Source organism: Rousettus aegyptiacus, unplaced genomic scaffold (assembly GCF_014176215.1).
Source record: "Rousettus aegyptiacus isolate mRouAeg1 unplaced genomic scaffold, mRouAeg1.p scaffold_m13_p_4, whole genome shotgun sequence".
Lineage (NCBI taxonomy): Eukaryota > Metazoa > Chordata > Mammalia > Chiroptera > Pteropodidae > Rousettus > Rousettus aegyptiacus.
The window spans coordinates 149,204,508-149,231,693 of NW_023416307.1; the positions used below are offsets into that span (position 1 = coordinate 149,204,508).

The 27,186-nt window shown below is 49.6% G+C and overlaps 3 protein-coding genes across 11 annotated transcripts in view; 2 read left to right on the top strand and 1 right to left on the bottom strand.

Moving 5' to 3' along the window:
- Positions 1-14,008, top strand: part of WDR48 (WD repeat domain 48) — a 40,817-nt gene extending 26,809 nt beyond the window's left edge. Inside the window, exons 12-19 of the mRNA XM_016124011.2 lie at positions 3,224-3,331; positions 3,656-3,752; positions 4,233-4,328; positions 6,429-6,534; positions 7,487-7,574; positions 9,884-9,960; positions 11,289-11,481; positions 11,995-14,008. Coding sequence (XP_015979497.1) covers positions 3,224-3,331; positions 3,656-3,752; positions 4,233-4,328; positions 6,429-6,534; positions 7,487-7,574; positions 9,884-9,960; positions 11,289-11,481; positions 11,995-12,090 — 861 coding nt within the window. The 3' untranslated portion in view covers positions 12,091-14,008. The remainder of the gene's footprint in view (positions 1-3,223; positions 3,332-3,655; positions 3,753-4,232; positions 4,329-6,428; positions 6,535-7,486; positions 7,575-9,883; positions 9,961-11,288; positions 11,482-11,994) is intronic.
- Positions 14,001-24,236, bottom strand: GORASP1 (golgi reassembly stacking protein 1). 5 transcript variants are annotated; one of them, XM_016124016.2, is made up of 9 exons: positions 23,703-23,768; positions 20,361-20,441; positions 19,556-19,759; positions 18,465-18,551; positions 18,214-18,344; positions 17,705-17,945; positions 16,817-16,967; positions 16,212-16,364; positions 14,001-15,970 (listed from the first exon to the last, which is right to left on the bottom strand). In XM_016124016.2, the coding sequence occupies exons 1-9, from the start codon at positions 23,751-23,753 to the stop codon at positions 15,711-15,713; spliced, it is 1,359 nt and encodes a 452-aa protein (XP_015979502.2). In that variant the 5' UTR covers positions 23,754-23,768; the 3' UTR covers positions 14,001-15,710. The 5 variants fall into 5 exon arrangements, with proteins under 5 accessions (XP_015979502.2, XP_015979498.2, XP_015979500.2 ...); XM_016124012.2 differs by lacking the exon at positions 23,703-23,768 and adding an exon at positions 20,999-21,856; XM_016124014.2 differs by lacking the exon at positions 23,703-23,768 and adding an exon at positions 24,095-24,236 and having other exon boundaries at positions 15,711-15,970.
- A 17-nt stretch (positions 24,237-24,253) lies between these two features.
- The window catches only part of TTC21A (tetratricopeptide repeat domain 21A), a 31,468-nt gene continuing 28,535 nt past the window's right edge, over positions 24,254-27,186 (top strand). For all 5 annotated transcript variants that reach the window (XM_016124026.2, XM_016124028.2, XM_016124029.2 and 2 more), the window contains exons 1-3: positions 24,254-24,471; positions 25,732-25,861; positions 26,684-26,794. In XM_016124026.2, coding sequence (XP_015979512.2) covers positions 24,445-24,471; positions 25,732-25,861; positions 26,684-26,794 — 268 coding nt within the window. In that variant the 5' untranslated portion in view covers positions 24,254-24,444. The remainder of the gene's footprint in view (positions 24,472-25,731; positions 25,862-26,683; positions 26,795-27,186) is intronic.

Sequence of the window (27,186 nt, forward strand, 5' to 3'; positions counted from 1 at the left end):
GATGATTTTAGAGCAAGAAAATCCCATGTTCAAAGTGGTAGTACTCTGTGTCATGGGAAAGAAGCTGGAAGACAGTTTTCTAAAGCATAATGATTTGGGGATCTAAAAAAAAAGACAGGTGTTGGATATGTTATAAAGGAAGAATGGAAATGATCTGAGGGTTTGGTTAGGCTCTTGGTTATAAGGAACAAAAGTTCACTTCAGGTGACTTTCAGAGTGACCAAGTAAGATAAACAAGTTTCTTTCTGGGAAAAAGGGACTGTCTGAATAGGAACTGTGGCCTCACTGACACTTTCCTTCCCTGTGGGGCAGCTGTGGGAAGTCACATTACAGAATGGCTGCTGGGTGAGCGTGGCTTCAGAACAGGAGCCTTCACTAAGTAAAAAGCTTAACTGCAACAGGCTCCAAAGTCCAACTGGTCTTTTTCTACAGTAGACATGTGCTTAGCAGGAAACTAGAAACCTTATTCATTTCAGTGGGGACGGGGAGCATCCAGAGCCTCCCCGAGGACCTCATCGGCAGAAACTTGGGTACTCCGCCACTAATGTGGCCTCAGTTCCGCCCGGGGCTGGGCTTCGCCTCACGCTGCCCAGCACCTGGTGCTCTCTAGAATATCTAACGAAATCTGATCAGGCCAGCTCTTCTTTGAGGGCTGACTTTCTGCCGATGAGTCTCATGTCCTCTCTTGATCTAATGAGCTGCAGCTTTGGTAGGGTCCTGCTGGCTGAATGAGAGGTAGTTTTACTTAGATGGGGCACTGAGCTGGCATGTACTATGATTAGCATTTTTTGTGTCCCTAACAGCTTTCTATGCCCAGATACTAGATCTTGAAGTTTCAAGAGCAATTGGGCATAATGAACATGACGTTAAACAAAAGAGAAGTCAAGAGTAGTTAGAAACAGAGGCTCAAAGTTGGACAGAGCTGAATTAGCCTTTCTTTGGTATTCCTTAACATACTGAACCTCTCTAAGCCTCCTTCTTCTAAAATGTGGCAATACCTGTTTCCTGGTGATGCTAAGGGGGTATTCAAGAAGTATTTATCGTAGTGACTGGCACATAGTAGTCAGGAGGCTGTTGTGTTAATACAGGTGAAAATATCATCATCAACAAATATTCATCTGAGCTAGGGTGGGATCAAGGGGGATGAGAAAAGAATGGACTGATGAGAAAGATATTTAGGCCTATAGATAAGAGTGATGCTTACATAAGAGGGAGCATGAAGGAAAGGAAGGAGCAAAGATTAATCCTTAGTTTCTGGATTAGCTCGTTTGGTGAGCAGAAATGATACAGGGAATATGAGAGGAAAAATGAGTTGTTAGAGGAAAGAGACATGCTGAGAAAGACGGGAATTTGAGTTTATGTGGGACATCTAGGTACAAATGTCTACTGGGCAGACAGCTGTATAGCCTGGTGTGCAGACGAAAGAGCTGGGCTGGAGGAATGGGTTCAGCAGTCATCAGCTCATGGATGATAGTCGAAGTCATGGAAAATGTCAGAGTTTCCAAGGGATACATCTGTACTGAAAAGAGAAAAACAAATCACCCTTTCTGGAATCGTTAGAAAAAGAGCCACAAAGGTATATAACTAAAAGGATTAAAAACCTATGAGTAAATGGCAGTTCAAGAACCAATTAAGCATTTCAGAAAGGAGCTCGCGGTTAGCAGCATTGGCCTGTCGAGAGGCCATGTAAACTATGGAATGTAATATGCATGTGGATTTAACCAAAAAGGGGCCGTGTCTGGAGAGAGCAGGCTCTAGGGAGTCCTGAGGACAAAAGCCAGATGGAGCGATTGAGTAGTGATCGGGAGGTGAAGAAACAGCGTTTGGGTGGAGGCGGTCTTCCACGGAGTTTGCCTTTGGTGAGGTGGACAGGAAGAAGCAGTAGCTGGAGAAGATTTAGGGATAAGATGAGCAAGGGAAGGGTTCGTTTCAGTGTTCAGGTGTATTTCAGATGGGAAAAATTTGAACATGGCTCGCTGCTCATGGGGAGAAGCCAGTAGAGACAGAAAGTGGGTAGATAATGAGACAAGATCCCCAAGGAGGGAGAAGTGAGAGGATTCAGAGCACAGCAGAAGGGACGCCTTTTTCCTTGCACCAGGAAGAAAAGTTAAGGGGATTTTGTCGAGGCTTTTAAAAAATTTTTTTTGAGGAGTAAAGGTCAGAGTCATGTGCCAAGAGTATTGAAGAAAGTAGCAAGGTCAAAGATATGAGAGTAAAGACCACACTGTGGAGAACTGACTCTGGAAGCAGAAGAAATCCCAGGTAGCAATGATTCAGTTGAGGCTGGAGATCATACGTTTATAGTTGGAATATTGTCAAAGATTTGAGAGGCCAGCATGTCTTTTGTGTTGTCCATGTAGATTTTGATGTCCAGAATGAAAGCAAAAACTCGAGATGGACTGCAAGACATTGAACCAGAGCTCAAGTCTTTAGTGAATGAGGGGGAGTGACCACAGAGGTTGCTAGATGGCGGTGAGGGAAAGGGGTACAGTTAACTGCAGCTAAATGACATGGACCTCAAAGAAAAAGGACTTTTACATAAAAATGCCAGATAGTGGCCTCACTGCACCATTAAAGAGCTGTGGGATGTAGGAGAAGCACCAGAGTCACCCTTCGAGGAGATGACTGAAGAATTGGAACCCTGAGGAAAGAGCCAGGTCGCTGTTAGGATGAGGAGGTAGAAGGAGCATCCTGGGATGAGCTTCAGGGTTGCGATGAGCTGTTCAGGATTGAAGTGCTCCATGGCGCCCCAGGAAGTTCAGGACATGCTTTGGGGAAACATGCATTTAGGGAGTGAGGGAGAATAAGGTCGAGAAAGAGAAACTTAGAACTGCTTGCTGTCTGTATCAGAGCTGTGTTCCGAAGATGGCTTCAGAGTCCTTAAAGTGTTTATCAACTGTTACTTGTTCCTTGAAGTTTTGGGGTGTTTTTTTTTTTTGCTTCATTTGACATTGCTTCCAGGTAAGTGGATAGTGTATCAGTATCAGCAAAATTAAATCACAGTTTCCAAAAAGAATATTTTGAGGGTTTTTTCATTAAAATTTTTAGTAGTTACTTAAAGGTAAAGGCTTCGAGATGAAAATATTTGACCACATCGTTTCTGAAATGTATTTTAGACTCATTTAGACAAATGTGAAAATGGGTAAAAATTTGAATAGCTAAGTCAGAATCAAATTAATTTGCTACTTAATATTGATTATTATATTTTCTTTTTGATGTATAGGCATGTAAAGTCGAAGATCTTGGCAAAGTGGATTTTGAAGATGAAATTAAAAAAAGATTTAAGATGGTGTATGTGCCAAATTGGTTCTCAGTAGACTTAAAAACAGGGGTAAGTTAGCAATTGATATTTGTGCCATTTGGGATAGTTGAAAATTTCTAATATAGGTCAAAATTAAGTATTACTAGTTAGAGTCCTATATTTTTAACTGTGAAAGGAAAAAAGTTTTTCATGTTAATACTTGTAAAATGCAGTTAACATGCCTTTTGGTATCCCAGTAAATTAAATTACAGTTGCATTGAATCCCTCGAAATACATTTTGATTCCGAACCTTTGCCTTAGCACTTCAGTTAAATAGCACAAATAAATAAAGGTTTAGACTTAGCTGAAGAATATATTCAAATGGAATTCCACTATCTTTTGTTTTTTTGACAGATGTTGACTATCACTTTGGATGAGAGTGACTGTTTTGCTGCTTGGGTTTCTGCAAAAGATGCTGGTTTCAGCAGCCCCGATGGGTCAGATCCAAAACGTGAGTTTGTGTCCTTCCTCCTCCTCTTCCTTGCAAAAGAAAGGGTGGGTCTATGCTGTTTTTTGCTATGTGCTCATCTTTATTATGAGTCTGTTATTTTTCGTCAATATTTTTGGTCAGTGTTCTCCTAAGAATGTAGCATGTAGAAATACCTGATATATACAGATACAGTGTTAGTGACTTTATATGAAAATAGCCCTTTCAAGAATGCAGCTCCTGTTTCTGTCTCTCTGTTTTTGGAGAATGGCTGTGTCTAAATAGCCAGGTAGGATCTCTGTCTGCTCCATGTTATCACTGCTTTAAACATTCTAAGATGGAGTTTTAATAGACTTGGCGAAATCTGACTTTTTAAAGCATCACTTGCATCAGGTTAAGAATTTAACATCAGAATATGTGGGAACTTATAATTTTTCTTTCCCTCTGTTTTCAGGGGAAAATTACTAACTCTTTTCCATTCCTTTTTAATAACTTTTTTTGTAGTGAACTTAGGAGGACTTTTACTCCAGGCACTGCTAGAATACTGGCCTAGAACACATGTGAATCCAATGGATGAAGAAGAAAACGAAGTAAACCATGGTTGGTGCTTTTGTATCAGGATAATTGATTAAAAATTACTCAGAAGTTAAAGAAACTTTGGTTATTTTAAGAAATATTTTAAGTATTTGCTAAATTGCAACAGAATATTCATAGTGTGCCCAGTTCATTGCCTTCTTTCCATAGCCCGAAGTAAACATCCATCCAGTCTTAACTGAGTTTTCAAGGAGCTTTCAATCAGTGAGACTGCTCAAGATAGATAGAATAAACCCAGTATAGTTAAATGACCTTTGTCCTTAAAAGGAGGTAGCCTAGCAGGTATATTCCAAAGATACTTCTCAGAGTATCTGTGCACCTGCTGGGCTTACCGCCAAAGCTAGCTAATTAGTGGCATCAGAAAGCCAGGTTTGTCCTTGTCTAGCTATATTTCATGCTGGTGTGAGATGTTGAGGTTACCGAGTCTGAAGATCTACCTGATCTTGGCTCTGAATGTTTCAAAAAATTAAATTCCAACTCAGAAGTGTCAGAGTGAACAAATATGTATAAAGAATTAATGTCATTAATGGCATTCAAAAGCTGCGAGTGCCATAGGCCGCTGTAGCAGCCCTCTCTGGGCAGCAGAGGAGGACATGTTTCGAATGTATGAGGTCGGCTCATTTTGACTAAAGAAGGGAAAACAAAAACTTAAAATTTGCCAGGTCGTGTGTGACCTATAGCTGGTTGAAGAGTCCTTGTGTCCTACCTACTGAGGGCTTACTCTGCTGAAAAGCGAATTCTCCGAAGATTCTGCTGAAGATTACTTCTGGTGTTCAGCAGTGACAAGGATTTAAATCTCTCTTGCAAGGACGGCACGCTTCTCTGAAAGCCAGTCTTTTCTTGTCCCTATCAGAGAAAGGGCACTGACCCCACCCATGTGGCCTTTCTTTTATGTCACCTGGCCCACTTTGCTCCCCATCAGCATTGTACAGTGGACTGTGAGCCAGAGAAAGGCCTCTCCACAGCGGGTCGAGAAAGCTGGGTTTTGGTGTGGGCTCTGCCATTTATCAGCCATGTAGCTGTGGGCATATCATTTCCTGTTCTCGGCTTGTCCTTCTGCATCTCTAACATGGCAGTTAGACAGGATGCCCTCAGAGGCCCAAGTAGATGATAAAGATTAAGTAATCAAGAAACAGCGGTACAGCCAGCACCCCTTTGGCTTCAGGCTTTGGGAGAATATGAAGAAGCGACATCCTTAAAATCAAACTGCCATAGTGGGAGCAGGGCAGAGCCTACCCAGCTCCCCAGCTAGAGCTCAGGACACTGCACGTTCCACCTGTCTGGTGATCTGCACCTGCTTCATGCTCAGTGGATACTCAGGAGTTGTTTAGATTATACTTTGAGCAGCTCGAGTATTTGGAGGCCCGTAGTGAGTTGTGGTTGGGGGTAATGAAGATAAATGGCCACGGACCCTGTCTTTCAGACTGACATTCTGGCAGGGCAGAGAGCCACTTAAAGCATTCTGTGATCAGAGACCAGTGCTGGATGCCACGAAAGAGGTTCTGATAGTGCCGTAGTTATCAGAGGGTGAGGATGCTTCCACAGTCAAAAGGAAGTGTTTAGAGAGAGGGGGGCAACTGCACTTGGGTCAGAAGATCACAAAGAAAATAGTGACATGAAATCTGCCGAGAACAATAAAAACGATTATCACCCCTTTGAGGTTTTCTTTTTTCACGGATGCCTCTGCCATTAGTTATGGCTGCCATTAAACATAAATTCTTTTTTCTGGCTCAAAAAAATTTCTGAACTTGGTGTTCTAAAGAAAAAGCAGATCATCATTTATAAACAGGCTGTCCTAGACTTCCTTGTGGCTCAAGTAGATGGTTATGTTTTTGTTTCAAATCTCAAACATTAATCTCTTCTATTAAAATCCTCTAAAATGCAGACATTTTTCGTGAGGTACATCAGAAGTTGCTATGTTTCTTCTTGTTAGGAATTTAACTTTGGTCTATTTTTTTGCAAAGCTTTATTTCTGACTCTGGCTGACTTAAAAAGATGTTTAATTTTAAAAATCTTATAGTGTTTGAAGGCTGTGTAAACAAAATGTTCAGAATCTGTGTTCTTAGCACTAACTCTGCGTCTGACACCATCTGCATCTTTTTCTAGTAAATGGGGAGCAGGAGAACCGAGTCCAGAAGGGAAATGGATATTTTCAAGTGCCCCCACACACTCCTGTGATCTTCGGTGAAGCTGGAGGCCGCACACTGTTCAGGTATGGCTGAGGAGGGCTGGAGGCCCTTCCCGAGAATGGGTCCTGTTTGCTAAGAAGTATTGATTTGAACAGATGCTATAGATTGTTTATTATTAACTTCGGGGGCTGTCAGGGTTTTGGGCGCTTTTCCATCTCCATGAAATAGTTAAGTGTCTGATGCTGTTAGGCCACATTCTAGTTGAAAGCTGAGCCTCTGGTGTTAAAATGAGGTCAGCACCTTGCTTTGAGGCAGCTTCTCTAGATTTTCGCAGGAAACTCTCACTTCCTCAGCCAGCTTGAGTGCTGGGGTCAGGGAAGTTCCCGCCCTTGGGACAGCATCAGAGTAGGTAACTTCCCTCAGGCTGGGTCAGGCAAGATGGACCGGGCTGCTCCTGGGAAGGGTCTGCCAGCAGCGGCCCGATCTGATGTGCAAGGCAGTCCTCGTGAGTCCCTGTGGGAAAGAGCTAGACCGGCTTTACCCCACACTGCCAGCAAGGCCCTGGAGAATCACGGGGAGAGCTCACTGGGCTCTTTGGTAACGCCAGGGGTAAGAAGAATGTTTGGCCTTGAGCACAGATTTCTCTTCCTTCGTGGTGGTTTCCTGAGAGTGCAATTGCCAAAAAATAGCCTGACGATCCACCCTCCCCCCCATTGTGTTTGGAGGCCCATGCCATGCATGAGAGCACCACCAGGGGGGCCTTTCGCAAGTGCTTTGGCGACACCCAGGTTTCCGTTCATCAGCGGAGGACTCGGAGGCGGCTGTAGCGTTCGCCTGGCTCCGGAAGCTGGGGCCTGAGTTTTAGGGCCTGCTCTCTTAGCTGAGCGAGCCATTTTGCCTGGCTGCACTTTACTTCCTCAGCTAAGTCAGGGTTATCCTAAAGGAACTCTGTAAGGGTCCCTCCAGCTAATATTTGTAACAGTGGTTTTGTTACCTGTGCTTACTGCGTGCCTTGTACCTGATGGCTGTGTTTAGGCTGCTCTGCCGAGATTCCGGAGGGGAGACTGAGTCGATGCTTCTTAATGAGACGGTGCCGCAATGGGTAATTGACATCACTGTGGATGTAAGTGTCCTCCACTCCCACCTTGCCCTCTTGTTTTTTTCCAAATCATGAAGGAAATTAAGAACTGCTTTAAACTATATAATCTTAAACTTTAATAAAAACTAGACTACCACGTGGAATACTCTTCTGCCTCCCTGAAGTTCCAAAGCTGCAGAAGTAGAATTGATAATTATTTATCTGTTTATGTCTTTGTTGGTTTTTAATTATAAAAATAATATATGCTTATTAAAGAAAATAAAACAAAACTCTTATCCTTTTCTCAGTCATACTTTTTCTTCCATCCACTCCCTATCCTTCTCCCCAGAGGTAATAACTCAATAGTTTAGTGCATAGCCTTTAGTAATATAAGCATATATTATCTATGTGTATATATATGTGTTCATATAGTTCATTTTGCACAAGAACTAATATATATACTGTTCTGCAACTACGTTTTTTTTTTCACTTAAAAATATATCTCGAACATTTTTTCATGTTTCTACATACATATGGATAACTCCCTTTTTGATGACTATATAATATTCCATTGTATACATGTACATTATTTACGTAATCTGTCCCCTATTAATGGACATTTATGTTGTTTCCAATATTTTCTATTACAAACAATGCTTCAGTGAACATCCTTGTACATATGTCTTTGTGTGCTTTTTAGGATAAATTCCTGGAAGTGGAATTGCTGGATCAAAGGATATGCACATTTTAAATTTGATAGTTATTGCCAAATTGCCCTCCACAAAGGCTGTTTACGCTCACATTCTCACCAACAGGGTATGAGGGCCCATTTCCCCACATCCTCACCAACACTGGACGCTTTTAATCTTTGTTAAAAAGATAGACAACCATTATCTCATTGTTTTACTATGTTTTTTTTTTTTTTTAAATGTAGTGAGATTAAGCATCTTTTCATAGTGGCCATTTGTATTTCTGTGAATTGCCAGTTTGTATTCTTTACTTATTTCTCTTTTGGGCTGTTTGTCTTTCTTATTTGTGGGAGTTATTCACATTGAATATTAACTCTTTGACTATTATTTGTGCCTCTCAATTGACTTTTTACTTTGTTTATGGTATTTTTGTCAGGCAAAAAGTTTTAATTTTTATATAATTAGACTGAATCTTTGTGGCTCTGAATTTCATGTCTTGCTTAGGTATTTTCTACTCCAATGTAGCAAAAGAGTCCTTCTGTATTCCCCTCTAATATGTTTATGATGACCGTTTATGTCTAGATCTTTAATCTATTAGAACTTCTTCTGTTTGGTATGAAGTCGGATGCTTTCTACAAATGGATAGCCAGTGCACCAACACAATTTTAATAATCAATCAATCCTCTTTCTACTAATTTGAAATGCTGTCCTTATCATATACTAAATTCCTATATATACTTGGGTCTGTTTCTATATGTTCTTATATGCCGTTAACCTATTTTGTTTATTCCTAAAGCCATATGAAAAGAGATTTAATCTCTAGAACCTTCAGAAAATTTGTTTTCTGTCCCAGATATAATACCTCCAAGAACTTAAAGCCAGTGTGACACCTGATGGATAGTCTATGGTCTTCTCTAAGTCTGAGCTCCCCATAAACCACTACTTCCTTTGAATATGAAACTCACTTGGGATGCTGACTTTAGGCCTGTGGCTTAAGGAGACATCCAGACAGGATATGACATGGAGGCTCGGAGGGGATTAATACCCAGAGAAAAAATGACCAGTTAATTTTATTCTTCATCTAAGTATGTGGTTTACTTCACAGTAGACATCTAGATGGTTGGCTGAAGTCTCCACTCTTGTTTAAAACCTCAGACCTCACTGTAATGTCAGAGGGAAAGAAAGTGGGAGGACCCGATTGGCCTTTCAGTTGGATGAGGGCCCTCACCAGCATAGAGTGTATGGTTTTGCACAAAGGTGAATATTTTGGGTTTCCCTTAAGGCACTTAATTTTTTGTTTGGGGCTTTAGGTATCAGCCCTAATATTTTAATGTAGAATTGAAATTCGGGTTTGTATGGCTTAAGTAATTAAAAGAAAATTTGTTTCCCTTTAATACCTTGAATTGTGATTTGAAAAGAGCCATACTTGCAAATTCATATTGCCACTGATGTTACATGTTATCTTTTATTACAAAAGTAAATGTTATACTTCTCTGATGTATTTTGTCTAACGCTGACTTAGATAATTTGATAACTTACTATAACTTTCATAGAATGTGGTTTTTAATTGTAAAATAATTTGTAAGTAATATTTTCCTGTTGACATTGTTTTAATTTATCAGCTAATAAAAACTATTATACCTTTTTTTACTTTTAATATTTCAGAAAAATATGCCCAAATTCAACAAAATTCCTTTCTACCTCCAACCTCATGCATCTTCGGGAGCGAAAACCTTAAAGAAGTAAGTAAATTTAGTGTTTTTGATGCTTTGATCTATTACCAGAGAGGTTTTTTTTATTCTTTATGATTGCTTTTATAACAGAAGAAGCAAATACTAGATCTAAGGCTAGTTTTATAACATTGAAAGTTAATACAATTTAACCATTTACCAGGTAGCTACTGTGGTAAGCTATAGATGTTCAAAAATAACTAAGACATGGATTTTTGGCTGGAGCTCTCCAGAAAGGCTTGTCAAAAGACATGGAATTTGAGCTGGACATGTAAAGATGGATAGAACTTCAAAAGAGAGATATTCCAGGTCCAGGAAATGATTTGATGAGGGATGTGGAAGTGAGAACGTGCACAAGATGTTGAAAATCAGCAAAGGCTTTTATATCTTCAGCACAAGATGTAGGGATGGTGGGAAGATACTAGGAGGGAAGTCAGAAGAAATTAAGAGGTTTCGTTGATATATATCCTAGCAGATAAAGTCAACAAGACTTTAAGAACATTTTGTTAGGGACATTTCTAAACATATACAAAAAAGAGAATAGAATGAACCCCCATCATCCTGTCAAACCGCTTCAGTAATTTTCAGCACGTGGCTAATCATTTTGCCTCATCTATACCTCTGCCTGCCCTCCCACCCACCTACTTGCACACGCGCGCACACGCACATGCACGAGCACATCCTAGATATCACTTCCACTAGATTTGATGACCGTAAGGTCAAGATGGCTTTCAGAGTTTGAGCCCAAGCTACTTGGTTTGACCGTTATTAAGTGATATCAGAAATATAGAAATAGGTTTAGGGGTGAGGAAGTTGATGAATGTAGTTTCGGACATGGAGAGTTTGAATGCCTGTTGTATATCCAACTAGAGATACCCAGCCAGCTGTTGGGTTCGTGGATCTGGAGTTCAGGCAGGAGATCGAGACTCGGGGTCTCGGCTGTAGGGAGGAGATGGGCCTGGGAGAAATGAGCACCAGAAGCTTGAGAAACTGGTGAGCCCTGGGGATTGCCTTCCCCGCCAGGAGCATTTAACTACTAGCCAAGCTGCTCTGGGAACATCTTTAAGGGAATAAAACCCAGAGAAGGCTATTCTTTAAGTATATGTAAGTTTTAAGAACATGTATTAAATCTCAGTTGCACATAATCTGCGCCTTAAAAAAAACACTATAGAAAATCTGTTGACAATCCTAGAAATGGATTAAGGCAATGACTGAAAACTTTTTTTGGTCTATGTTTCTGTGTTATGTTTTCATTATTATCAAACGTTAACACCAAAGAATGTGGAAGAGAGACTATCCAGTGATTTCCTGAGATCACAATATGCCCTTGCTTTTCACAGAGATAGACTTTCTGCTAGTGACATGCTCCAAGTCCGGAAGGTAATGGAACACGTTTATGAGAAAATCATCAACTTGGATAATGAGTCTCAAACCACTAGCTCTTCTAATAATGAAAAACCAGGAGAACAGGAAAAAGAAGAGGATATTGCCGTGTTAGCAGAGGAGAAAATTGAACTTTTGTGCCAGGACCAGGTAAGTGGACTTGCCAGCCACAGCCCCACTTTTCCAGTGCTGGGGCTCAGAAAGTCACATAATGTGGTGCAATTCTGGTTTCCGAGTCTGTTGCCTTTGGGGGGCTTCTGCTTTGAGAGAGACTTCTAGGAACACTGCAGAAGCCAAATTGGTGAGGCCCCTAGTAAGAGAAAGAAACGGGGACCATCTTGATTTGCAGGGCAGTATCCGTCATGTTAGTTTAGGATTTGAAGTGGCGGTAGGTGGAGCTGTTTCCAGTCAAGGCGCACTCAAGGCCTTTCTGCAGAGGAACGGCTGACGGTGGTGTTCCTGGCCCAGCCACACAGGCCGCGCGTCTTACTGTGCCCGGGTCTGTGCCTGCATGCTGGAAGCTGTGGCAGCAGGAGCAGCCCACCGGCTTTGGGGAAGGGGAGGGCAAGCTGGGTCACCTGATGAGAGTCCCTGAGTTAACAGTAAAGGTCTTAAATATCAGAGGCTCTGACAGCCTTTTATTACTCGTTTTTTGCTATTCAGGTTTTGGATCCAAATATGGACCTTCGAACAGTGAAACACTTCATATGGAAGAGCGGTGGGGACCTCACCCTCCATTACCGGCAGAAGTCCACGTGAAGGGTGGGCAGACGCTCCTGGGTATTCATTTACTGACCTTCCTCTGTGGCCCCAAGAGTAGTCCTAGGAAGCCCACTGAGCCCCAGCGGGAGCGACTTCCACCGGCCAATTTGGTGTGGACCGAGATTCTCTTTCAGTTGAAGTGACTAATCGAGATGTAATATAGAAACCAGTCTCCTCGTGTAGATTAAGCTGTCCCCAGGGAGGCAGAGTGAGAGCAGAAGAGCCCCCAGCAGACTATGTCTTGTGAGATGTACAGAGAACTGATGACAGGCCAGCGCAGACGTGGCTTCCTCCTTTTATTTCAAAGGACTTTATCTTTGTTAGCACTTGTTAGAGACACATTGGTAGAGCCACATCTGTCACTGTGTTTCCACTTCAACTTCAAACCCACACGCTCCGTAGCTTTTCTAAGAGAGTACATTCCATTCATGCAGTACCCATGAAAGCTTTTTCCAAGTTTGTCATTAAAAAAAAAAAATTGTTTTCACCATTTAAGACAGTTATTTTTAATAGGAACTTGTTGTCGCACAATTCGAGAGCCAGCCCATTTCATAATAAATGATTGTTGTTGGGTTTGTTTTTAATATTGCATCTCAGATGTGTTCTTGTAGGAAGATCTTTTGAAATTCAGGGGCTGGATCATAGCACTTGGACTGCCAGACCAGGATATGCCCACCCGTGCCCGGTGATGCCAGTGCCCCTCAGCACCCCGGACTGTGTGGCAGCCACAGCAAGACATGGCTGTCCTGCTCCTTTCCTCCTCTGTTGTTTTATTTACAGGCAAAGCCAGGAGACACCACAGGTTCTTGCTCTAGGTGAGCGGCATGATACCATCCACACTTAAGACCATGATGAAATTTTAACTTCATTTAAATGCTACCTAAAATTTATGATGTCACAGTGAAAGGGTATCAGCGAGTTAATTCGATATTCATATCCTGGAAGTATACATATTTGTTTTTCCGGAGTTTTATATGCAGGTTTTTGTTGTTGAACCTATATCCAGATTTCTTTTCACTGTTCTTTCTAACGATCTAAAGTTTTCATAGACTCATTTGGATCCTGTACAGAATATAACTTATTGGAGAAAAACACTTCAACTTTTGGCAGAGAAACACTCTTTGGATTCTCCCCAAGGTCATTTGTATTCAGACTAGAACAGTGGTCCGCCCCATCAGACTACATGAGACGAGCCTCCTGTATGAAGCCAGAAGCACAAGTGCCTTCAGAGGGCAGTTATCCCAGTCCAGTGGCCTCCCCAGCTTGTGTGTGGCCTGTGCCCACAACACCAGGGACTGGGGAGGGCGTGGGGAGGATTTTTTTCTTTTCTGCATCTTCACAGGTTCAGCTGGAGGCAGCTGATGGGCCTGGGTCCAGACCTTACTGTTTGAGCTGTTCTTATCCGCACAACTGTAGACAGGGTTCCCTCACTGCTAGTCAGCCTCCTTGGGAAAGTGGACAGGTCATTGCCTCTGGCTCTTTGAAGAAGTGAGCGAAGACATGCCACGTTTCCACCGAGTCTTTCTCCCCTGCGCAGACAGCAGCCGGCTTCTTTTTTAAAAAAGTCCTTTCTATCTGTTGGATACAACAGTGCGCTTTTGGTGCACATTTTTTAGCAATAGTTGTGAATTAATGTCAAAAAAAGGAAAAAACCTCATTTACCAGCCCTCAGTTGTGTTTGCATGAGGGGCCCTTGGGCTAAAGGAGTGGGTTTTGCTGGGCCTCGTCGCCCCGCGTGCGGAGCCTCAGGGTGGCTGTGCCCCCCTCTGTCATAGATCTGAGACCCAGCATGGTTGTACTTTTTTTCTTCCAGTTAAACCAGTAATCATGTCCAGAAAATTTGACAGTCTGCAATGCCAAAAGGGTAAAAATCTGTATTTCACAGTTGTACAGAATAAAGGCTTTAGTTAAAATAGTTCGAAGTTTATTATTTTTCACTTATCATTTTCCTTCATAGCAAATTACAGAGAAATTAAGAAAACTCTGGTTTCATGTTTACCCTGAAAATTATTAGCATTGATATTTATTTTATCTTGCAATTTAGGGAGGGGAGTATGAAAGCGAGGAAGAACCAGAAAGAACCTTGGGCGAGGGTGACCTCAGGTCAAGGGAAGCTGCCCGACTTCCCAGACACCAGGCTCCAGCACTGGCTTTGGGCATAAGGCCTCCCTGCCTTGCCAGCTGATCAGCCACTCTGGTGGGATTGACGAGGCTGGTTTTAAATGCAGTCACAGTGCTAGAAACAGTGTTTGCCAGTTTGGGGCCCGCCCTCCGTATACTTGGTCTATGCGCCCCCAGAGCACAGTCCTTGCCCTATGGGCCTAACAGAGCTCTCGTTTCCTGGTGAGTGCAGATGCTCCAAATCAAGCAGCAAAGGTGGGACTTTATGTGGACAGGCTAGAAGAACCACCAGAGGCAGCTTAATGGTCATCAGCAAGGAGTGTGGGAAGGTGAGGGACTAGCCAAGACAGGGCTTTAGGTGACAAAGGGCTGTCCCTGGGTGGAGCCTTTCTCTTCCTGTAGGAACTGGGCAGAGCAGGAGACCCAACCTAGCCTTTGCCTCCCAATGCGCCTGGTGGTGGGAGGAACAGCCCCCTCCCCCAATGCTATAGAAAAGAAATAGAAGCCCACTCTTGTCCAGGCCTCTCATTCCCCTTTGTGGTGGGGGCTATGTGTAGACAGATCCAGTCAAGACTGGCTTTGGGAGTCTGCTCAGGTTGGTGAACTTAAATTTGTAACTTATGTACCAGTGGAGCTGGCCGGATACCTTATATATTTAGAAAAGACTTGTATAAGTTTGGGAGCTGATGGTAGTCACCACGGGATACCACGTCTGTGGGGTGCAGGCTCTGAGGAAGGAACATAGTGGTCCAAGCACAGGTGAGTCTGCTGAAGGGCCTGATTTCTAGTCCTCAAGGGGAAGTAGTCAAGTTCACTGCTCCTCCAACTGTGACTGGCCTGTCAGCCTAAGCCAGCTGTGCAGTGTATCACAAAGATGAGGGCACATGACAGAAGAGAGAGTAAACGGGATTTCAGGGGTCCCCAGAGTGTGGGGGTGCCTTCCAGTACAGATAGGGCTGGCTGAGTTGTGCAGGAAGAATCAAAGCGATCAGACATCCCACACCAACCCCTTCCTCACCTCATCGCCATACCTGATCGTGTCTGGACCCTGCTGCCTCCTGGGAAGCCACAGTGGCCGAGCAAGAGCAGGCACTGGACCTAACTAACGGTACACAGCCAAAAGATACCCTTCCCCGAGGCCCACGGCCCTATACAAGCAGTAAAGCAGCCTTCCCTACCCCAGCTCCTGCTAGACAATCTGGGGTGCTCCTCCCAGCCCCCTGCAACTCCAAAAGGACTTGTTTGAGATTCCCAAACAAGAGCCCAATTCCCCAAAGCCAGGACCATCACGCAGATTTAATGCTGGGAGGTCATCTCTTGGAGACCAGTAAGGTCTTGAGTGGACACACGAGCCAGCAGAAGTCCCTGCATGTCACTTGGAACCGCAGCCTAGGAAGCTGAACACACTGGGCTGGGCCCCATAGTGTGGCCTGAGTAGCCTCCCCACATCTGGGCCTCATGAAGTGCCATCAGGGGCCTCGTCACAGCCCAGGGTGTTATTCGGGGGTTGAGAGCTGGGTCTGGTTGGCTGTCCCCTCAGCCTCAGCCTCTGCCCCCAAATCTGGGCCCTCTGTGCTTGCCGGCTCCTCTTCAGCCTGAGCTTCAAGCAGCTCGGCAGACAGCCCGTCTTCCGGTGAGGCTGTAGAGGTGAGGCTGTCGGGAAGGGTCAGCTGAGGCAGGTGGTCCAGCTGGGCCTGGGCGCCTGGGCTGTCCGGGAAGGAGACCTCAAACTCTGATCCTGACCACGTGGCCTCACCTGAAACACAGGGTGGGGCTGAGGAGGCCTGCAGAACCCAGGGCCAGTGTGGCCCAGGACAGTAACACCACTGACCCCCAAATCCCACCCCAGGCGCTGATGGGAGATGGGAGATCTAGTGTACAATGCCTGGCTGTGGCCAGATTCCTTCCGAAGGCCAGCCTGCAACCCAGCTGAGAAACTGGGGGCAGCCTTACCGACAGCCCTTCCCAGCCGGCGTCAGCAGGTGCCAGCCACTCACCGCCACGCTCGTGAGAACTGCTGCTGGAGCAGATGTCCTCCAGGCCTGAGGTGGAGACAGCTGTGGAGCTCAGCTCTGTGGATGGGGGCAGGCTGGGCCAGACGCTGGCATTGCTGCTGTCCAGGAGGGAGATGCCCGACATGTCCAGGAAGCCTAGGGGAAGGGGCACAGTTCTTTGTCAGCACAAAACCCTGCCCGCTAAATGCCAGCGCCCTGGGCTCACTCTGGCCCAGCCTAAGACTAATCTCAGCCAGCAATGATGCCCCCCCACCCCAAAAAGGTTCCCCACTTCCTGTTTCTGATGAAAGAAAGGGGCCTGGCATTGGGCATCATGGGACTAGCACAGTGGCAGAAGGCCCAAGCCCTGCTCTGTCCCCAGTTAGCTATGTGACCTAGAGCAGGCCACCTCTCTTCTCTGGCCTGCAGTCTTTCCATCCACACCCTGGACCAAGTCACCTGCAACTGCCTTGGTGTATTTGAGACAGGAGAGTTGGCAGGTCTGAGGACAGTTTTGGCACTGCCACCAAAGCCCAGCTCTGAGGCTGGGGCCCCCTTCTCCGGAGGCACCAGGTTCCTCAGCCTCCCCTCTGGGGCCTGCTCACTACCTGGGTCCATGACTCGCTGCACTGGAGGTGGAGGCTGAAGAGAAGTCTCCATGGGGCGTGGAAGTCCCCCAAGGCCAGGCACACAGTGGCTGGGATCCACAGACTCAGGAAGCTGTCCCTCCATGGAGCAGCCAGGCGCCTGCAGCAGGGCCTAGGGGAGCCAGGGAACCAGAGGAAACAGGGAGAGAGCAGTCAGGACAGCATTCTGACCCCATCCTAACCCCGAACCCATGCCTGCCTCAGAAGCTCTGCCCATAGGGGCAAACAGCTTTGCGATCTGCCCCTTCCTCTACAGGTGACGTGAAGTCACGTGGAGGGGCATGGCTGGCCCCCCTGCAATGCTGACACGGATGGGGAGCCCTCTTCCTACTCTGCTGAGCCCAGCTGCTCGCCTGGCCAGGCCCCATCAATGACCCATGAGAAGAGAAAGCCTTCCTTGGATTCCAGTGTGCCTGGAGAGCAGAACACACGTGCCCTGGGTACAGACCCCAGGTGCCAGCCCAGTGCCCAAAGGCACTGAGGCGACCTGCTCAGCAGCCGGACCGGCGCTCCCCTGCGGACTTGGCCAGACAACCCGCCCAGGGTTTCAGATGCTCGGCCCCTGCCCCAACTTCACCACAGTGGCTCAGGCACTGAACAAGGCTCTACCCACCTCCGAGCCTCAGTTTCCCTCTCATGAAATGAAAGTGACAACCAATGCCTCGCCACTACCTTCACTTCCAGACCTAAGTGGCAGGAGAACCCAAGTGGGAGTCACTGTCCCAGAATGGGCCCATCTGGATCCCGGAAGCCAATGGGCCTCTACGGGCTCCGGAGTCCTCTCTCCCCAGCTGAAGCCCCCACATAAAGCTCCCTTCTTCCCCCGGCTGGCAGGTGCTCCCCATGTACCTCCATATAGTCACCCTGCCTGGAACCCATCTGTGGGCCAGGAAGGGCAGGAGAGTCCTGGGGGGTGGGTCCGATTGGTGGGGTAACAGATGGCAGAGTATCATCGGGTGGTGGGGCGCCTGGTGGTGGGGTACCAGGTGATGGGGCGCCAGCTGACAGGGCACCAGGTGGCTTCTTGTGGTGACTGGGGGATTGGGTTGGGATCCGGTGCAGATACCCGTAGCCGATACCACACCCGAGACTGCCAAAGGCCAGAAACATTCGATCCAGAAGTTGTCCCACGTAGTCCCACAGCCCTTCCTATCTCTGCCACCCCCACCCACTAATGGCAGTGAGGGAGGGGGCTGAAAGGGTGCCTCCTGGACCAATGATCAGCCTCAGGACCCCTGGGACCAGGATCCAGCTCTCCACCCCCACCATGGGACTCTGGAGGTCCATGCCCAACGGACCAGGCCCACCCAGGGCCCCACCAGGTCCCTACCCTGCAGCCCTCCACGCCCAGGACGTACCTGCCCTCTCCACCCCAGGCTGCGTTGGGAGTTACAGTCACCTCCCGGCAGGAGTCAGACTCGGAGTTATAAACCATCAGCTTCAAGGGCTTCCCTTCGTGGGACTCGATAAGTGAGAAGAAGTCCTCGGACTATGACAAAAACACAGCGCCTGAGCCCTGCTCCCAGCACTGGAATCAGGTACCTCTCATAGGCAGCACTCCCTTGCCCCAAGCCCTATATCAGAGACCGGCGGGCCGCGGGCTCCTCACCTCTTGGAGGATCTGGTCTGAGCCAACCACGTAGTCTGTGTAGGGGCGCAGGCCGGCAACGGAGGCAGGCGAAGAGGGCTCCACATCCTGGGGAAAGAGCCTCGAACTATCGGCCTTGCTATTGCAGGTGGGGGAGAAGACAGGGGGGGCTGCCTCTCCAGGTAGTGAGTGGGACGCTTGTCCTCCTCACGCAGATCCACAGCCTGCCCAGCAGAGGGCAGCACCGTGGCGTGGCTCCCCGCACCTAGGCGGGGAATCTGACCTGGGCTCAACTCTTGACTCCACTAACTGCTAGCTGGGTGACTGCGGACAACTACTTAACCCTCAGCCTCGGTTCCCCCACAATTAAAAGTAGGATAGGTAATGCTTATTCATAGGGTTGCTGAGAAGATTTTAAAAATAATATACGTAAAGAATGAAAACCATACCCCGGCCCACAATAAGTGCCCAATTGCATTGCTGCGGCTGCTGCAGGCAGGTGGCTGAAGACCCCTGGGTGGGGGCCGGAGGTGAGGGCGGTGAGAGGAACTGGGCACGATGATTGCTTTCTCCTTTGGAAAACTCCACCCCACCCTCCCACCCCCGATCTCCCAGAGAGATACAAAGGGGTTTGCACCATGACCCCCACTGCACTTATGGACAAACTGAGGCAGGCTGAAAAGGGTGAGAAGCCGGCAAGCAACGGAAACCACATCAGCCAGTTTCCAGCTCAGGGCGCCCTCCTTCCACCAGGCTGCAGGACCCAGCCTTCTTAAGAACTCGGGCACCATCAGGGGACGTACATGTCACATGTGCATGTGTGTCTGTGAATAGACACACGGCCACATCTGTGACAACAAAACTCGGTCACTGAGATTCATTCGAGTTCAGATCCCACACACCAGCCCAGTGGCCAAAGGTGCTCTCAGGGGGCCTCCCAGGAAAAAACATGATACTGGCGTCTTATAGAATGTACCAGAACACACACGCACGCGCGCGCACACACACACACACACGATGGCCCCGCTGCCTTCCCCTACATGCCCTGCCCACACGGCCCCGTGCCCCACTCAGCGCCCCACCCTCGTCGTGCCCAGCCCCACCCCACTCACCAGCACATGCCACACGTGTTCGCTGGCCCTGCGGAAGCTGCAGAAGCGCACGCTGGCACCCAGCAGGCCCTGGCCGCCCCACATGTTGCTGGGTACCACCTCCACCTCGCGCACCTTCATGGTCTTCATGTTGAACACCTCCAGCTTCACGGGCTTCTCCACGTTGGCCTTCAGCAGGGCCTTCAGTGTGTCATTCTCCTTGTTCTGCAGGGGCAGGAGGCTGACTCCAAAGCCTCCCCAAACCCCCAGCCGGGCCCCTCAGACAAGTCTGGGTCTGAGATGGGGCAAGGGCTTGGTGGTCAGCTGCCCCGGCAGGGCCTGGTGCGGGATGAGCTCGGAAAGTGGCTGAGCCCAGGTACACAGGCCAGGCCTAGGTCTGCAGCTAAGGTGACTCCCATCACCCCCAAGCAATGCCAAACCTGCCTCCCTCGGCCCAGAAAACATAACGAAGTAAGAAAAGAGCTTCCTGACTGCAGAGCACTGTAGTGCTGCTCGCCCCGAGCTGCCTCCAGAGCCCTCACATTTCTCATGCCCCAAGAGGCAGCATCTCAGACCTCATGGCCACCTTCAAGAGTCCATTTGCCTCCAGTCTGCCCTGGAGAGCTCAGGAGCTGAGCTCTGGGCCGGTCCCCAGTCAGGCTGAATACAGCCCTGGGAGAAGGAAAGATGGGGCTGGGCCTCCCTGCAGAAAAAAAGGGACAGAAGGAAACACACAGACACAGACACACTCACACACACACACGCACACGCGCACGCACATGCTCACGCGTGCACAGCAAAGCAGAGGCAGGACGTGGGAGCTCACCAGCCTCGAGTGCCCGATGGTGATGATGAAGTCAAAGTAGGGCTCCAGGCCCGCCTGCTGGGCTGGGGAGTTCTCCTGCACCTGCCGACAGCAAAGGCCAGTCACTGCGCCAGTCCCCACGACCTCTCAGAAGCCATTGGCCCTCAAGTTCAGAGGCCAAAACCACTCCCGTGTCCCAACAAAGACGCATGAACTGTTCTGGATAGGCCACATGTGGACATTGTCAAAGTCCATCCTCTCTGTCTACCTTCCTGGACACAAATTTTCCTCTTTAGGAATTGGCTCTTTCCTGATCATGAACCACAGGTCATGCTTCCAGAGGTCCCTCCTGGGGGCTACCAGGAGGCCATGTGGAGACAGGGTGGCCAGGCCTATGGGGAAAACCAGGAGGGTTTACCGGAATGGTTTAGATGTGGACAGATGGGAGGGCCTGACGTATGATAGATGGAACCAGGGCTGTGCCCAGAAAGAGGCAGCGGGGAAGGCGGCCTGTGGCCAGATCCCAGCGAGCCCCAGACCCTGTGGCAACATACCGAAGGTCAGTCCAGCTGATGCGGAAGTGTGGCTGGGGAGAGCAGACCCCAGGGGCGGGGAGCAGCCTGAGCTAGGGAGCCCGGTGAGCAGCAACGAATCCCTACCTTACAATCGAACCTCCACTGCCAGGCAGAACCTCTCCTCCAGGAGCCATTCCGAGCCCAAGGGTGCTCCCTGCTCTGCCCTGAACGCAGGAACTCCCTGCTGTCCCCAAAAGCACAACCACCAGGGCATGCAGCCATGGTAAAATCCATCTCAAAGGCCCTATTTACAGAGCCTTGCTCAAACAATGCTGCCTTTCTCCCCAGGCCCCAACCCTGAAGGTGGGCCCCACACCCTCAGGCCTTTGGCTGTGAGCACTAGATGCCCTGCAGATCAGGCATGAGCCAGGCCCCAGCCCAGAGGACACAGAGGTTCTGGACACCTCTGCCAGGAGAAGGCCCTGTGGCTTCTGCTACCCACTGGCCCCTCCAGTTCTGGATTCCCCAAGCTGAAGGGGTGCTCACTGCTGAGCATTCGGGTCAAGGGCAATTTGCCCCTGAAATTAATTGACTCTTCCGGCAGCATCACCAACTGAGCCTCTGCTTGCCACCTCCAGGAGCTGCCATGGCTTCCAGTGAGAGCGCACTCAGAAGCCACTCGAACCCCAGTTAGCCCAGCTCACAGGACAATTACACCTGCTCGGAGGCCCAGCTACCACCAGGGGAAAGCTGGGACGAGGTAGCTTTGGAAAACCAAAGGGCAATTGATGGAGGACGGCTTGGGGAGAGGTACTCCCCAAGTGGTACTGGGCTACTCCCACGCCTCTCCACCTCCCTCTAGAACAGCCCTGCTCCCGAGGCCAGGCCCACCCAGGGCCTCCACCTACCCTCTCCTGTGGCCCTGACCTCCAGCTTGCGGTACTCAGGGCCCTTGCCCAAGGCCTTGTCATCACCCACTATGGCTCCGGAGGGGAAATAATCTATGCTGCTGCTGCCCACCCCCCACCCCACTGCACCCCACTCCTGCAACAAGGGCCCTCTCTCTGGCTCTGCCTTGGGGGCTCCCATCACACCTGGCACCGTAGCCCCACCACCCATAACCGTCCCCCTTGTCTTCCCCATTGGACCGCATGTGATGAACCATGACAGCAGCTGACACTCACTGAGGACTGGCTGGGTGCCAGGGGACTGCGCCACCTGCTTTACCTGTCATTTAACCCTTTTACTAACCCCAACCTACAGAGGAGGAAGAGACTCAGTGATTCAGTAACCTGACCTCAGTAAGCCCAACCCAGAGCCTGCTCCCAACCACTGCCCTGGGACAGCCACTTCTGGGTGAATCCTCCACTGCTCCAAGCTCGCCGAATGTGGCGACTTCTCCAACGTGCCCGGCAGGCAGCGGGAACGCCAATATTTATAGAAGGCAGCACACCTGTTCTTCAGTTTTTAAAAATGTAAATAGGTTATGTCACACCTCCACTCAAAACTCCCCAATGGCGCCACATCTCAGAATAAAACCCCAGATCTTCAGGACAACACGCGAGGTCCAGCGCAGTCCGATCTGATCTCATCCTTGACCGCTCTTCTTGCCGGGACCACACCATCCCAGCGCACCAGCCTCCTCCGAGCTTTTCCTCGAACACAGGGAGCACAACCCCACCTTAGAGCCTCCTTCTGTCCAGAAGGCTCCTCCCCCGAGCATCTGTATTGTCCACTGCCTACTTCCTTCAGAAGTGTCTGTTCACACATTACTTGGTCAGAGGCCTTTCTGGACCTCTCTACCCAAAACAGTCCCCACGCCTCATTCTGTAACCCCTTACCCCGCTTTATTCTTCTCCCTAGCACTCCTCACCACCTACCATATATTTCTATTGCTTGTCTGGCTCCCTTCTCTGCCTCCAAACCTAAGCTCCACGAGAACAGGATGATGTCTGTTCAGGTAGCGCAAAACTATCTGTTTTCGTGAATGAAGACCTCCCATCTTTGGATCCCTCCACTCTGTCCCTCCCCAATAAGGCCCTTCCTGTCTTCACTCTCACCATCACCCCATCCCTCCCTTGTACCAATACCCTCAATTCCTTTGCCTACCAGCGAATCTGTTGGAAGATCGTCCTGCCGGATGCATTCCACTGTTCCACCCTTTCTGAGGTGCCTCACCATGATGTCTACTGGAGAAAGCCCATCACCGAGCACAAACCCTGTCACCTCTGGGTCCTGGCTTTTATTTTAGAAAACCCCTTTTCTTTAATGCCCCACTCCCCGCATGGTAACTGATAACAGGGCCTGCCAATCTCGATACAGACACCACGCAATAGCCGCGCACCAAACTGACAAGCTTGCACCTTTCTCTGCAGCCATCCACGCTGCACAAGGGGAAAAGGGTTATTCCCCGCTGCGCTCCTGCCAGAGACCCTCCGGTGCCTGTCACCTCGGTTACAGCCCCTCTACACAGCACGATTCCTGACCCCAAATCTCCATCTGGCGGAAGGCCTCTCTCCTCGCCTTCAGACTCGAGGAACTCCACTCTGTCTCCACGTTCCCCAGACTGCTCACCCAGATCTCCTTATAGCGACACGTCATCGGTGACCTTACAGTGCCTCTCCACGATGTTTCACCCGCGGACCCTCCCACTGCTGCAAATGCTCTCCCCGTGCCTTCTGCGGCTTTCTCCCACTGGACTTTCCCTGGCTGGTTCTCACTGGTCCTCGAGCCCCGCGAGCCTCTCCGACCCCACGACAGGCGGGATGCGCCCCCTGCAGCTGGCGTCCACTTGGTTACCCCGACCCCCTGGACCCAAGAGCGAAGACCTCCGGGGCCTCGGAGTTACCGGTCCTCTCTGCATGCCCAGCACAAAGCGCGGCACACAGCATGCGATCATAAACGTGACCTAAGTGCCCGAATGCGTCTCGACTGGACCTGGTGCAATCCTCACCCGGGAAAAGTGCCATTCCGGGGCGGCCCGACCCGGCCAGGAAACGCTGGCGTTTCCTGCACAGCTGGCATTGGGATGGCTGCCGGGCCAACCGCGGCCGCAGACGGGCAGGGGCCTGGAGTGCCGCGGGGCGGCCTCTCGCCGGCGGCTCCCACCAGGAAAGGGAGCAACACCCTCCACCCGGCGGCCGCGCCAGGACCGGGATCCCGCCGCTACCGTCCTCGGGCCGGCGATCAGGCATCCAGGCGCGCCGGGCCGAGGTCCCCGGCGCCGCGGGGGCGACTCACCCCATGCAGGTGGAAGCCCTCGGCGCCGCCCGCGGGCTGCTCGGCGCTGGCGCCCAGGCCCATGGCAACGGCCGGGCTCCGGCGCCCGTGCCCCGAACCCGCGCACAGACCCGGTGCCGCCAGCACGGACTCGCCCTCTCGGCGCTCGATTACCAGCGCCTTGTCACGTGGGCGCCTCGCTACTCCCACCCCTGACTCTGACGCTCTTAGCAACCGGCGGGCAGCTCCGTCTCCAAGGACGCGCGCGCCTCGGACTTCCGGCTGCGAGAGGCGTGCCCAGGACCCTGACTCCGCAATCCCGCCCGGCGCGGCCCCGCCAGACCCCGTCTTGGAGCCGCGAGCGCCCGGAGATGAGCTGCAATGACTCCTCCCTTATGGTGTGTGGCCCAGGCGCTGCCCGGCCCCTCCCTTGGGGACTTTCTGCCCCTGGCCCGGTGACCCCCGCGCCCTGCCACCTCTCTGCCTGCTCCTGCTGTCCACTTTCCCCGCCTTTCTCTGTCCCCGGCCGCTTCAGGCTGTCCTGATTCCTTCTCGGCTCACTCTCTCTAGCAAGTGCATCCTCTCTAGTGCTTTCTGTGCACCCTAAGCCCCAAATCCGCATCCCTACCCAGTCCTGTCCCCGAGCTCCTCTAAACCAACGCATCCAAAACCCATCTCCATCATCTTGCTACCATCTCGCCTTCCCCTGCCTGTGCTTCTTCTGTGTCCCCCCGCCTCATTAGAGAGCACCAGCATTTGATCCCCACCAGGCTTAACTCTTCCCCATCTCCATCCTCTGATCCTACCAGCAGGAAATGTCAGCTCCTATGTATTTCCTGAGGTCACCCACTTCTTTTTATCTCCTAGCCCAGGATCACCACCATGTCACCCCTGGGCACCACCAACAGCCCCAGTCCCAATGGGGTTTCTCTGCTTTAGCTTTCTTCACTGACAGTCTCCTCCCACTCTCCTTCCCCCTACCACACCCACGGCCACCAGTGTTTTTTGCAAAAACATGCGTCTCAATACATTCCCTCCTCTTGCTTAAAACCATTCCAATTGCTTCCCGTTATCCTCGGTATGATGTCTGAGTTCTTCATATGGCCCACAAGGCTGGTTACAACCCAACCACATCTATCCCCAACCCCAGCACCCACAAACACAAGAGGAAGTGAGACTTACTTTGAAATCTCAGCCCTCGTTACTGCATGACCTTTGTCAAGCCACAGACTCCATGGCCTTCAGCTCCCTTAACTGAGAAGTAAATGGAGAGGCTAACGTAGAAGGTCACGAATGTAAAGCCCTGGATATAGTTCCCAGCAGGTGGCTAGCCCACAACAACTTGTAACCGACAACTGGTACGATTATTCTTATTATTGGCCCTCTCTTTTTCCCCTTCGTCCCGTCCTAAGATAGCCTAAGTTGAATCCTCCATTACATTTGAACCAGAATCTGTGGATAATTCTGAAACAAACACCTCCAAACTCCTTCCCGGGGAAACTGCATGGAGCTGTCCCTGGGGCTGGTGAAGAACAGGATGAGGCCTGAATGCTCTCCATCTCTCCCCTTTATAGAACTGAGAAGGAACAGGGAATAGGGGAGGGAGCAGGTCAGAACAGAGACAGAGGGTCATTGCAACTGTGTGTTCCCTCTCTCAGGCTAGGATCATTTACTACAGCCAGGAAAAGTACTTTCGCCATGTGCAGCAGGCTGCAGCCATGGGCCTGGAAAAATTCAGCAATGACCCGGTGCTACAGTTTTTTAAAGCCTATGGAGTCTTCAGAGAAGGTAAAGACTTGTCAGTGTTGGCCTCCCGCCCTGGGTACTATCCCAGCACTATGGCAACACCTGGATGCCCACTTCCAGTCATGGAAACAATCTTACGTTCAATGCCTCGATCCCTAGGTTGATCCACAAAAGCCTGTACAATCCACATCTAGTTGACTTTGAGACCTCAGAGAGCTCACTACCACTGCTCTGCACCTGGGTTTCCCCATCTGTACGATGAGTGGGTGTGGAGAGATAACCGCATGATTTTCGAACTAATCCCAGGTTTGGAAGCTGAGAGCTGGTAGTGCAGGAAAAGGAGGAAGTGGTGGGTATGGGTACCAGTAGGTATGATACAGGAGCAGAGAGAGGAGTGGGGCCCATGCAGCTACTGACTCACTGACATTCAGAAGGTGGTCTTGGCCTGGGGGCCAGATGAGCTGCCTTGGCCAACAGCAGTGGACCTGCAGGAATAAATGTAGTTGGTGGCTTTTGAGCAACTAGCTGGAAATGCCTTGAGGTCCTTCAGAACTGACTCCCAGCCAAAAATCTCAGCCTCACAGGAATCCCTGTGAGTACCCACGGGTATATCCTCAGCTCTGAGCCCTCCGGCCTCTTGCTGCCTAGACCATGGTGACAGCAGCCTTTACAGAGAACTTAGGTCTTCAGAGACCTCAGGCTATTAGGGATCTTTTTGATCAGTTAGTCCTCTGCTTCCAGGGGAAGCCAGGTGGTGTTAAGCCTAGGGCAGCCCTGATAAGCACCCCCATGTCTCTGCCATGGAGCCTCCTGTCCTCCAGGCCTGGAGAATTTAGAGCATGACCATGTGGGCTCTCTTTGCAGAGCGCATCCAGGATGCCATCAACAACCTGGAGAGCATCCGGAATCACCCAGACGTGTCCCTGTGCTCCATCATGGCCCTCATTTATGCTCACAAGTGCTGTGAAACCATTGGTAAGTGCAGCCATGCTCAGCTGGGCCCAGCCCCACCAGAGAAAAAGAGCCTCACTCCAGAGACACAGCCCCTCAAGGGCTGCGTGAGGAGGCATGTGCCCCAGTGATTGCTGGTGCTATTGGCTAGTGGGGAGTGGCTGCTGCTCCCCTTCCCGCTGTGGCCTCAAAGTCCTCCCCATTCCCCCTTGAGTAGGAGCCACAGGCAGAGAGCATGACAGTTGGAGGGGTCCTCCTTCAAGATCCCAAAAGTTGGGGAAATACCCTGCTTTCCTTTGTCAAGATCTTGCTGAAAACAATCAAGCTGATGTAAATAATTCTCCTGCTAGTCTCTGCTTTTCTAGAGAGATTCCAGCAACCACAAACTACAGTTTCCCCATCCGGAATGGATTGTG

Excerpts from the sequence above, each read along its gene's own strand:
- GORASP1 (XM_016124012.2), bottom strand. The coding sequence starts at position 21,148 with ATGGATTTTACCATGGCTGCATGCCCTGGTGGTTGTGCTTTTGGGGAC. Across the intron at positions 20,442-20,998 it reads AGTGGAGGTTCGATTGTAAG|GTGCAGGAGAACTCCCCAGC; the intron begins GTAGGGATTCGT and ends TGCTGTCGGCAG. Across the intron at positions 18,552-19,555 it reads AACACGTGTGGCATGTGCTG|GATGTGGAGCCCTCTTCGCC; the intron begins GTGAGTGGGGTG and ends CTCTTTCCCCAG.